The sequence below is a fragment of the Phyllobates terribilis genome, unplaced genomic scaffold (assembly GCF_046119375.1).
Source record: "Phyllobates terribilis strain yellow unplaced genomic scaffold, ASM4611937v1 Scaffold_1__5_contigs__length_1240528914, whole genome shotgun sequence".
NCBI classification, from domain to species: Eukaryota; Metazoa; Chordata; class Amphibia; order Anura; family Dendrobatidae; genus Phyllobates; species Phyllobates terribilis.
Window position 1 is genome coordinate 713,809,498 of NW_027362761.1, and position 12,422 is coordinate 713,821,919.

Here is a 12,422-nt window from a genome sequence, read left to right on the forward strand (position 1 = left end):
ATCAGTGCACCTGGGGTGTGGCTGAGCAGTTCAGTGCAGAGCACCTTCCCAGCTACAGTTGCTTGTGAAAGTATTCACCCCATTGGCACTTTCGTATTTTGCCACCTCACAACCTGGAATTGGACTGTTACGAGTTTTTTTTTAGGGTTCGCATCAGTTCATGTAAAGAACATGCCTACAACTGTGAACATTTGGTTTTCTTTTTAGTGTGAAGCAAACAAATAGGACAAAATAACTGAAAACGTCAATGTGCATAACTATTCACCCCCTAAAGTCGGTACTTTGTAGAGCCTCATTTTGCGACAATTACAGCTGTAAGTCGCTTTGGATAAGTCTCTATGAGCTTTTCACATCTTGCCACTGGTATGTTTGCAAATTCCTCAAAGCAAAACTGCTCAAGCTCCTTCAAGTTAGACGGTTTCCTCTGGTGAACAGCAATCTTCAAGTCTGACCACAGATTCTCAATTGGATTAAGGTCTGGGCTTAGACTAGGCCACTCCAAAACATTTACACATTTCTCCTTAAACCACTCGAGTGTTGCTTTAGCAGTATGCTTTGGATCATTGTCTTGTTGGAAGGTGAACCCCCGTCCCAGTCTCAAATCACTGACAAACAGATGTCGCACCATCCAAGTTCCCCTCGACTTGGACCATTTGCCCTGTCCCTGCTGCAAAAAAACATCCCCACAGCATGATGCGGACACCACCATGGTTCACTGTGTGGATGGTATTCTTGGGGTAATGAGCTGTGCTTGTTTGGCACCAGACATAGTGTTCACCTTGGTGGCTAAAAAGTTACATTTTGGTCTCATTTGATCACAGCACCTTCCTCCATACATTTGGGGAGTCTCCCACATGTCTTTTGGCAATCTCAAAACGAGCCTTACAATTGTTGTGTGTAAGTAAAGGCTTTTTTCCTGGCCACTCTTCCATAAAAGGTGACCTCTATAGAGAGTATGGCTTATTGTTGTCAAATGGACAGATACTCCAGTGTCTGCTTGGAAACTCTGCAGGTCATTCAGGGTTACCTTTGGTATCTGTGCTGCCTCTGATTACTGCCCTCCTTGCCCGGGCTGAGAATTTTGGTGGGCAGCCCTCTCGTGTCTCTTGGCAGGTTTGTTGTGGTACCAAGTTCGTTCCATTTGATAATGGATGTGATGGTGCTCTGGGGGATCCTCAAAGATTGGGAACATACATACATACATACATACATACATACATATTGTTGTTTTTGGTTTTTTGTTTTTTTTGTGATTATAAGCCAACCCTGACTTATACTTCTCAACAACTTTGTTCTTGACTTGTTTGGAGATCTCCTTGGTCTTCATGGTGTTTGGTTAGTGTTGCATGCTCTTTGGCCATTCAGAAAAGGTGTGTATATACCGTCAGACAACGTGACACTTAGATTGCACCCAGGTGGACTTCCTTTCACTAAGCACGTTACTTATGAAGGTAATTGCTTGCACCAGAAATTTTTAGGTGCTTCATCGCAAAAGGGGTGAATACATACGCACATGCCAATTTTTAGTTATTTCATCCCATAAACTTAATTTATGCCTATATTTTTCTCACTTCACCTTAGACTATTTAGTGCTGATCTATCACACACAAATCTGATTACAAAAATATTTAAACAAGTTATAGTGTAACAAAATAGGTAAAAAGCAAAGGGGGTGAATACTTTCACAAGCCACTGTAAATTGTTTTCTATCTATCTCCTCCCTCTTGTAAAGCAAGAGCTGTCAAGCAACAAAGATAAGAGAAGCCGATAGATGAAAAACAAGTACATAGAAGGTACACAGACCGCTTGGTTTGACCACATGCTTTGTGTGGAGATAATTCTTTTTAAGAGGACTTTTCATCAGTTTGAGTGTGTTAAACTGGCCACCTCATGGAATAATGGTTGCAGGGCTGAGTAAAAAGTAGTTATTTTTTATTTCTTGTCTCAATTGTTAAGATATTAGCTTGTAAAGTTTAGGTTATAATTTATGCTATAGTTTAATTAAATATTATTGGAGACATGTCTATACATTCAGGAACAAAACAAAAAACAAGACCACCTCTCCTCCTTATGGAAATCATGCTGCTTTTGGCTATGTGCCCACGTTGCGGACCTGAAGAATATTTTTTACGCATCTCCCTGGCAGGAAAATCGCATGCGGATTTTACATGTGGTTTTCCCGCCAGGTAGAAGCGTTTGTGAGGCGTCTTTGCATGCATTTCCGCATGCGGGTTATCAAGCACTTCTCCAAGTGATTATAAGCATCACTTGGAAAAGTGCTTTGACAACTTGTTCACACTATATAAATCCATGCAACTGGCATGGATTTATATAGTGTGACCAAGTAATAGTTAAAAAAAAGAATCAGAATGGTAAAAAATAAAAAAATAAAGTTTATACTCACCTACCGATGCATTCTCTGCCCCGTCCGGAGTCTTGAGCGGCTCACGCTGTTGTGTGCAGGACCTGCGGTGAAGTCATTGAGTCATGTGATGGGTCACATGACTCATGACGTGGCAGGTCCTTCAGACAACAGCGCGACGGAGGGAAAACATCAGAAGAGAAGTATAAACTTTATTTTATTCTTTTTTTTACAGGTTCTTTGGTACCCAGGTCTGGATGAGAGTCTCCTCTCATCCAGACCTGGGTACCATCCGCACATTGATTCCGCAGCGCTTCCGCAAAATTAATGAACATGCTGCGGATTTTTGACCGCAGCATATACGCTGCGGAAAAATCCGCAGCATGGGCATTGACATTGCGGAATGCCATTGGGGATCATGGGGTGCGGATATACATGCGTTTTACAAGCGTTTACGCTGCGGAAATTCCGCAGCATATACGCTTGAAAAACGCTACGTGGGCACACAGCCTTTGGGTAGAGCTACATAATTCAGCTCTGCTGTATCATTACAAAGCCTTCCAAACCTCCTCTCACAGAGCAGTCCGCTTTCACTCTTCCCCACACTTACTGACTGCCATGTAATGAGATCTAGAAGGTTTTGTAGTGATACAGCAGAGCTCAGTAAGGGATCTCTACACAGTAGCTGCAGAGATCAGTGAGGAGAGGAGGGAGTGGTCTTTTCTCTCCTGCATGATGCTCCCTGCTTATGATTGGTCAACCGCATACAAGGAAGAAGTAAAGGCCTACAGAGACAAATCTCTGGTGATTTTCAGTTGTAGTATCACAAATTAGAACCCAAACAAATAAGCTAATATAACCATAATGAAGGAGAAATTAAAAAATAAAAACTACTTTTTATTCAGCTCTGCAGCCACTATTTCATGAAGTGGCCAGTTGAACATGATCAAAAGGGTGAAAGGTCCTTCAGCAAGCATGGTGAACGCTGTAAAAATAAGTTAATACAATTAAATATGCCAGGCTGATTTTTGGTCACATTGACTCCTTAAAACATGGAAGAAAGAATAAAAAGCACATTAGTAGTCTGTAAGTCAAAACGATGCCAATGAGGTATGTTAACATATCACACAAAAAAAAAAACCACACACATTGTGATCACACTAACCTGCAAAATAAAAATAAGAGGTTATTTATGCCGCAAAGTAAATGCTATAAAAAAAAAAAAAAAGATTGCAGAACTGGATTTTTTTTGCATTCCTCACAAAGAAACCAATTGCTAAAAGTTCATGTGTCTATACAGTCTACAGACGGTTTTCTATGATCCACATTGTTGTTAGTGGCAGTTCAAGCAAGATGGCTGACCTCAATCACATACATAATAAAAAATACCATCAGAAAATATAAAACACGAGTAAGCTATAGTTTCTGCTCTTAATTAGTGTAACAAAAAAAAACACAAAAGTCTTGTATTCCCTTTAAAAAAGACTTACCGGACTGAGAAGGGGGAAACTGAGAAAAGGATGATGTACGTTCTCTCTTTGGAGGTGGACAGTAACCTCCATCCTCTTTGTCAGAATCTGAACAATAAAAATATTTTATTATTACCCCATTAAAAACATTTCAGTATTGACATCACAACTCGGAAACTTTTTTTTTTTTTTTTTTATTTACCTTCACCTTGTTCTGGACTTGACCCGTCAGCAGACCTCTATAAAACAGGATATATACATCAGGGGTTTTTTGCACTTTTTTTTTACTCAATAATGATGAGATGTATGAGCAACACAAGGTTCTATAAGGGACACTTTTGGGCCCGTTCACACGTAGTGAATTGACTGCAGAAAATTATCACAGCAAATCTGCACCAAACGAGATCTATTACTTATACAGGTTCATTGGCCATAGACAATCTAAACAGCCTTAAAGACAAATGATTCAGCTGTTCAATAAAGAACACATCATTACATGCCCCAAGGGCAGCATGCAGTACTCCCAAGAACGCGGAGTGCAGCAGTCTCTTGTTTCCCCAAGTAAAAATGTTGTATCCTGGAGAAAAACATTTGAAAGGCAACAATCCAGCTAGAATAAACTGGTTTTCTTCCTCTGCATTTCCTTCCCCCGCTCCAAGATAGCCACCAGAGTGGCATTGGGGTGCAGTGATTAGTCTGAACCAAGCCTCCCATGACTAAGGGCCCCGTCACACTAAGCGATGCAGCAGCGATCCCGACAACGATACGACCTGTCAGGGATCGTTGCTGCATCGCTAATACATCGCTGGTGAGCTGTCAAACAGGCAGGCTCACCAGCGATCAGGGGAGCAGCGATATCGTGGAAAGAATCGTTCCACGATGTCCTGCTCCCGTTACCAGCCTGCTGCAAGCAGGAGCAGGCTGGTAACTATGGTAAATATCGGGTTACTAAGTGCGCGTGTGCCCCTAGTAACCCGCTGTTTACCATGGATACCACTCTGCTACGGTGCGCGGGAGCCTCCGTGCACCGTAGCAGAGTGGTATCCATGGTAAACAGCGGGTTACTAAGTGCGCGCGTGCCCCTAGTAACCCGATGTTTACCATAGTTACCAGCCAGATCGTTGGTCCCGCTGGTCACACACAGCGATGTGTGCTGGCCAGCGGGAGGCCAACGACCAAAAAATGGTCCAGGACACTTTGCAACGATCAGCGACCTCACAGCAGGGGCCTGATCGTTGCAAAGTGTCACACACAGCGACATCGCTGGTGAGGTCGCTGGTGAGTCACCAAAACCGTGACTCAGCAGCGATATCGCTAGCGATATCGCTATGTGAGACGGGGGCTTTACTTGTGCTGTAGGATCGGAAAGGTAGGGGAGGCAAGACTTACCACTGCACCCTCCAATGCCACTGCAGCGGCTATCTTGGAACAGGAGAAGGGAACGCTGAGGAGGAGGTGGGAGAAAAAAAAAAAAAATGATGACGCCAGGTAGGATGATTGTATAGGAGAAATGTCTAGTATTTTTTCTGTCCTAGGGTGTGGTGTTGCTTTAAAGCAGTGGTTCTCAACTCCAGTCCTCAAGACCCACCAACAGATCATGTTTTCAGCATTTCATAGTATTACACAGGTAATAATTCCATCACCTGTGCAAATACTAAGGAAATCCTGATAACATGATCTGTTGGTGGCTCTTGAGGACTAGAGTTGAGAACCACTGCTTTAAAGGGTAACGGTCAACAGGTTTTTCATACCTAATCCAAAAGCAACATAATGTAGGGGCATTGACACTGAATTCAGCATATGTCACTTACTGGGCTGCTTAATGTAGTTTTTTTTAAAAAACTGCCATGTTATCGGCAGATTATCACTAGAGGACTACTTGGCCTGCCGCCAGGCAGTCCACCCACACCCCCACCACTGACTGACAGCTTTCTGCTTATGCACAATCAGTGGTGTAAGCGGGGTTATACACAGCTCAGCACAACAATGATTTCATTAGCCTCATAGGCATTTTGCCTTCCACTGGATCAACATGTTAGGTTATAGGTTGAAGTCGATGGGACTTTTGTCAAGGGAGGGGTGTGTATGCTGTTTTTAGGTTCCTTTAAAAAGAACAGGAAAAACAAACACAGGTGCTAACCTAGCTTTATAAGATATACTTATTTGGAGGGGGGACGGGACAATAATGTTGACCACAACTGTAAAAGATAAAGCATTCAAAAAGCCTTATGTAACCAAAGCTGGCACAAAAACCTATAGCTTGCCACACAGTCATAGTCAATGGAGCAAAACTCTCAAAACGTGTTTTTTTAATAACTTAATACATCTTATGTTTTACACTGTTTACAAAATATAAAAAAATTACATAGACTTTTTGGTACATTACATGGTGTCTTAATCCTAATGATTAAAGCCTGGTCTCCAGGTTTTCCTCTAAGCAACTGCCACTGTTTAAATGGGGAAGATGGAACCCCGTACTAATGGTCAGTGATATCCTATGACAGTCTCTAGAAACCTCAGAACATCTACAAAGGGTAGTTTCCTAGCTTCTTTTTTCTCAACAGCTTACTAAGTTACTAGCAATGCCATGTGTACAAGATGTACAGGCAGGTTCAAAGCTTAAAACATTCAGTATGACAGCTTCATGAGAAGATTAACTTAAAATAGTTACAGCTAAGTCTAGCCAATTAAAGCGAATATCTATGACACCTAATATGTCGCAAACTTATATTTTACTTACTTTCTGGCCTTTGTCCTTTTGAAATACGAACACAGGAGGTGCTATAGCTGGTTTTTCTGCAGGCGGGGGGAAAAAAAAAAAGTAAATAAAAAAAGACCTTAGTTTTTCCAGCAACAAAAAACCAATCAAACCCTCAAACTACCAAAAAAGTGATTAACATCTGGATAAAGAAAAAATTCATGAAAGAAAAAAACCTATATATTGAAATCCAACATGTCAGGGGCCAAAAACAAAAATCAGGCATATGCTGTCAGGGGAGAGTCAGCAAACATCTATATAGAAGTTATTCACTGCCTGTAGTTCCATGTAGAACCTTCTTGTGTAGCAGGGTCAGGCAAATCAGACTGGTGTAGAAGACTCACCGCAGAATTGAGGGGGTTGGATTTCCCACCGCAGCTAGTAACAATCCTATGTGAAAGCCAAACAATGCGGAGCAGCATCATGTCTCCAGTACAGCTGTTTGTGACTGTGCTGTGACATGTAAGACTGGAGGACCACTGTGAACAAGCACTGGGAGAAGTGAAATATTAATATACTCCAAGCAGATTTTTGCTGGGGATTATGCCACAGATTCACATCAGATGTCACCACTACAATATTGAAAGTGGTGAAATCTGCAGTGAAAAGTTGGGCAAACCCAACATATTGACCGACCGAGCTTAATGTGAATAGTGGTCATTTGACTTCCCCCCCTACTCCCAGATGATGGGGAAGAGAAGGATCCGGCTTCATAAATTTCACTGGCTGATCCTTTTGTTCACGCTGTAAATTACCCACCACAACAGTCTGACAGTGGGTCTCAGAGTACAGGAACATTTGTCTGAGAATTTTTGTGAATGGCAAACTTGAGAATGTCATTTGGAGGACGGGATTTTTTAGGGGTGTGCTTATATTCTGCCATCAAGAGCATACCATTCCTCTGCCTCCTGCTTGCTGTGAGGCAGGGCACTCCTGCAGAATGACAGATCAGGCTGGCGGATGGTGGTGCCGCTGCTGTGAACTGTGCGCTCTTCTATGCTGCTAAGCAGAGGATGCTTTGACTGCAGCATGGAAGAAGCCCACACAATAATGATGGCACTTTAGCAGAGACAAAGCTAAAAGCCAAGGCACAGCTGGAAACAGGAGGTGCCTGTAGATTTAAGGCCCCATTCATCATTTGAAGTCATTTATCTTGTGGTGTTCCCTGACCTTTTTGCACCATATTCTTCAAAATGGCAAGTGCAGTTTATGAATTTGTTGCAAAATCAAAAATGCCATTTATTTTTAATCTTTAAATCCTTTAAGTCAGAGGTCCCCAACCGCCGGTCCGCGGACCAGGACCGGGCCGTTGGGGTTTTTCAGCCGGTCCGCAGCGCCGCTGACAGCTAGCTCCGCGGCCCTGCGCCTGGTCAGAGCTCGCTCTGTGTGGATTTATGTTTTCTGCCATAGCCGTGACAGCTCGCAGCTCCCGGCAGAGAAGATTATGCAGGACGGGGTGGGGCGTCGGGCGGGTCTTAGTGACGCAGCCCTCCACAGCACAGCATGGTACCTGTTGTACGTCACGGGGCGGGTCTTAGTGACGCAGCCCTCCTGCACAGCATGGTGTGTTCCTGACGGGGTGGGGCGGCAGGCTCTCCTCACTGACACGCCCCCGGCAGAACATGTTATGTGGGGCGTGCTGGGGCAGCAGACTGGCTTCAGTGACGCGGCTCCCGGTACCGGTGTTCAGTGTGTAGCGCTGCTAAGCAGCAGCGCTGTATACACTGACGCTCAATGTACAATGCTGCTACTTAGCAGCGCTGTACACCGAGGTCCCGCCAGCATCCTCCCCATACAGCTCCACCCCTCCATAACCCCACCCCCATATGACCAAAGCCCCGCCCCCGCCCCCACCGGGCCATGGAAAACTGGTCTTGCTTAAAGCCGGTCCCTGGTGCAAAAAAGGTTGGGGACCTCTGCTTTAAGTCACAGAAATGAGCCGCCAAACTGAAATGAAAACTCTGCCAGAAACCTTACTCCAGGCAGGGACTTCAGGGAGATGTGCTAAAAAAAAGTGACATTGGTAAAAGTCACATTTTATGAATCAACAACTGGCAAAGTTGTGAAAAGAAGAAAAAAAAAAAGTCTTATAGAAAATCAACCTAAAAAAGTGGTGCAAACTCTATAGAGAATAGGGTGCAAATACTAAAAGGCACTAAAAAAAGAGCAAATTACTCCACAAAAAGCAGACAGACAACAATGATTAGTTGGGCAGGTCCTTGGGCTCTGTTCACCTCAGTTTAGGATTTCTGTTTAGTTTAGAAGTGAAATGAAACGAATAGCATCATGCGCATTCCTGTTTCATATGGAAGCAGAGAGGTCCACTGATTTAGGCTATGTGCCCACGATGCAGAAATGAAGCAGAAAATTTCTGCATCTCCCTGGCAGAAAAAAACGCATGCAGATTGTGCATGCGTTTTTCCTGCAGAATACATGCGGATCCACATGCGGGTTCACATGCGTTTCCGCATGCAGATTGACAAGCTCTTTCCAGGCGATAGCATCACTTGGAAAGTGCTTGACAACTAGGTCACACTGTATAAATCCATGCAAACAGCATGGATTTATACAGTGTGAACCGTAAAAATTAAAACAAATAAAGCTATACTCACCCCCGAGGCCCTGGCGTGGCTGCAGCGCTCGTTCCTGTCTGGTTCCCGGCTGCCGGCATATCGCGAGACAGAGCGGTGAAGGGCCTGCGGTCACATGACTGTGACGTCACCGAAGGTCCTTCAGCGCTGCTGGCATTCAGAGAGAAGACGCCGGACAGGTGAGTATAAACTTTATTTGTTATTTTATTCTTTTTTTACAGGTACAATGGTACCCAGGTCTGGTTGAGAGTCTCCTCTCCTCCAGAACTGGGTACCATCCGCACATAGAGACGCATAGAAGCCGCTTGTAAAAATGTACAGTCGCGGTTTCTATGCGTCTCAATGCAAGTCAATGGCGGGAGTTCCGCTGCGCTTCCGCAAAATTAAATGACATGCTGCGGATTTTTGTACGCAGCATAAACGCTGCGGAAAAATCCACAGCATGTGCATAGAACATGCGGAATCCCCTTGGGGACCATGGGGTGCGGATTACCTAGCGTTTCACAAGCGTTTACGCTGCGGAAATTCCGCAGCATAAACGCTTGAAAAACGCTACGTGGGCACACAGCCTTATAGGTAAATGCCGTCCATTTGTTTATACTTTATAACAGAAGTAGCAGCTTTGTCTATAGGACTTCATTTTCTCTCTAAATAAACAAAAGGCAGACGAGTCCCATATTAATGGGGACCCTCGGCTTCCATTTGAAATGGGACTGCACAGGATGCCATTTCCGTTTATCTGTTCTAAAAGAAAAAGCAACTGTAACACAAATGGTCGTGTGAATAGAGCCTTATGATGCCGACGGTACAGGACAAGCAGCATTCCATGTTTTTGAGCTGCAACTGAGCATAATTGGCCAGCAAACCCTAGGCAAAATATTTCATTACTAAATATCGCAGATTTTACAGTGTACGGGTCACTTTAAGGAGTAATTCATTTTTTCTTTCTAAAATAGTGTTAAAGTGAACCTGTCACACAATATCATACTACCCAAAGAACAGGGATAATGAATCACAGCCTGGCTGCGCATTTGCAGCCAGATATATTATTCTCTGACACACGCAGTAAGATTTCTTTTTTTGTTTGCATTATGTTCTGAAAGTCAGAACTTCATTTTCTCATTTACAGAGTAGTACGGGGGCTTCTTTTTTGTGTAACAAGCAGTAATTTAATTGGTAGCATTTTTGAATACATGAAACTTTTTAATCACTTTATTTAGCTATTATGAAGCACGATGAACAAAAATGGCAATTTTTGCAATGTTAAGTCTATTTTTTTTCTGGTGTTCATGGTGTGGAATAATGATCGTGGTATCGTACATGTTATTGTGGATGCAGCAATATCAAAATATGTGACCAAGTTCAATTTTTTTTTTTTTTTTTTTTTACAAATTAAAATATTAAAAGGGAGAAAATTGGGATTTTGGGGAGGATGTTTTCACTTTTTTTCTTTTTAAATACATAAAATATTTTTACTCTATTCAATAGTCCCACAAGGGGACTGACAATCACTCAGGATCACATTAGTAATACACAGCACTGCTTCAGCAGCCCTGTGTATTACACTACAACTGCCAGTATTTGACTGCCAGTTATCCTATCAGGCCCCGTGTCTGTACTATATAGCAGGCCAGGAGGCCTTTATCAGGTCCCCGGTTGCCATAACAATCCATCGGTGCCCGAGACCGCACTGCAGGAGTGCAGATCTGCTGACAGAGGGCTCGCTTGCCCTTTAACTCATGTGCCGCTGTAACACTTGACAGCAGCATATGAGGAGTTAGACTGCTAGGATTAGCGAAAGACGCCGGTCTTAGCAGTAACAAAGCCATCATTTAGCACCAAGTCACCTGTGCTCATGTTTGATAAATCCATCATATAGCATTAAGCAGTTAAAGGGGTTGTCCGGTCCAAAAAGACAATTCTGCAGTTACTTTAATTACTTTATATGACTGCAGACTTGTGGATCCTCACAGCCCATGTACTGCGGGCTGAGAGGATTCTCCAGGGTTAGGGCAGGGAACAGCGAGCAAGTGACCAAAAGTATGCGATGGACAATCCTCACAGCCCGCAGTAGATGGGCTGTGAGGATCCACAAGTCTGCAGTCTCATAAAGTAATTAAAGTAACAGCAGAATGGTCGTTTTAGACCGGACAACCCCTTTAAGGAACAAAGTGTTGAGATATTGTTTTTAATGTTGTGCACCTTGTCTTTGTCTAGTGTTCCTTTAAAAGTACTGAAGACCACAGAAATGATAACAAAAAAGAATAAAAAAATGCTAAAAGTAGTAGGTATGTCAGATCACCGTAAGTTACATATTGAGAATTGCCAAAATAGATAATTTTTTTTTTCCGAGTTAAATAGATCCTGAAATTTTTTCCCCAAATCGGCTCTTACTTTTCAAAAGTATATACATGCTTTATTTCACTTCCTGTACATGATTGGGCTGCTATGCTATCTGATCTGAATTTAACAGATACACTTTATAGTAGCCTCACAGACATAAACTAGCCCCCCCAAAAAAGACTTATTGAGACACTTGTGGGACAGTGTCTAGGGTAAGCTCTATGACCAGTGAAAAAGTCACTAAGGAGTAACTGTCATTTCCCCCCCAGCTTTTTAAAAAAGCGTTACCCTTCATTGTAGTCCAACCCAATTTGATGTGAAGTACAGTTTTGACTGAAGAAAACCCAAAACTTTATTTACAATTACTTGTCCAATACAAACAAATCATCGACAAAAAGCATCAACTATTGTGAGGGGTCAGTAGCCAGTGATAGCCCAGTAGGTTCATGGGACCTATAACTGGAAAAAAAGATACCCAAATTATTATGGTTGACATACAGATTAATCCATTCATGACCGGAGCATTTTCTGTTTTTGCGCTTTCGTTTTTTGCTCCACTTGTTCCCAGAGCCATGACTTTTTTATTTTTTGGTCAATATGGCCGTGTGAGGGCTTGTTTTTTGCGGGACGAGTTGTACTTTTGAACGACATCACTGGTTTTACCATATCGCATACTGGAAAACGGGAAAAAAATTCAAAATGCGGTGAAACTGCAAAAAAATGGGCAATTCCACAGTTGTTTTTTTTACCACGTTCACTGAATACTAAAACTGACCTGCCATTATTATTCTCCAGGTCACTATCAGTTCGTAGACAAACATGTATAGGTTCTTTTTTATTTAAGTGGCGGAAAAAAATCCAAAAGATACCCCAAAAAAAAAAAAAGTGCCATTTTCCAA

The 12,422-nt window shown here is 42.8% G+C and overlaps 1 protein-coding gene across 1 annotated transcript in view; it reads right to left on the reverse strand.

Annotated features, from left to right (window-relative positions):
• Positions 1-12,422, reverse strand: part of LOC141274024 (ran-binding protein 3-like) — a 74,624-nt gene that overhangs the window by 45,473 nt on the left and 16,729 nt on the right. Inside the window, exons 2-4 of the mRNA XM_073686268.1 lie at positions 6,572-6,627; positions 4,034-4,070; positions 3,853-3,939 (exon numbers count right to left, since the gene is read on the reverse strand). Of these exons, the coding sequence (XP_073542369.1) occupies positions 3,853-3,939; positions 4,034-4,070; positions 6,572-6,627 (180 nt within the window). The remainder of the gene's footprint in view (positions 1-3,852; positions 3,940-4,033; positions 4,071-6,571; positions 6,628-12,422) is intronic.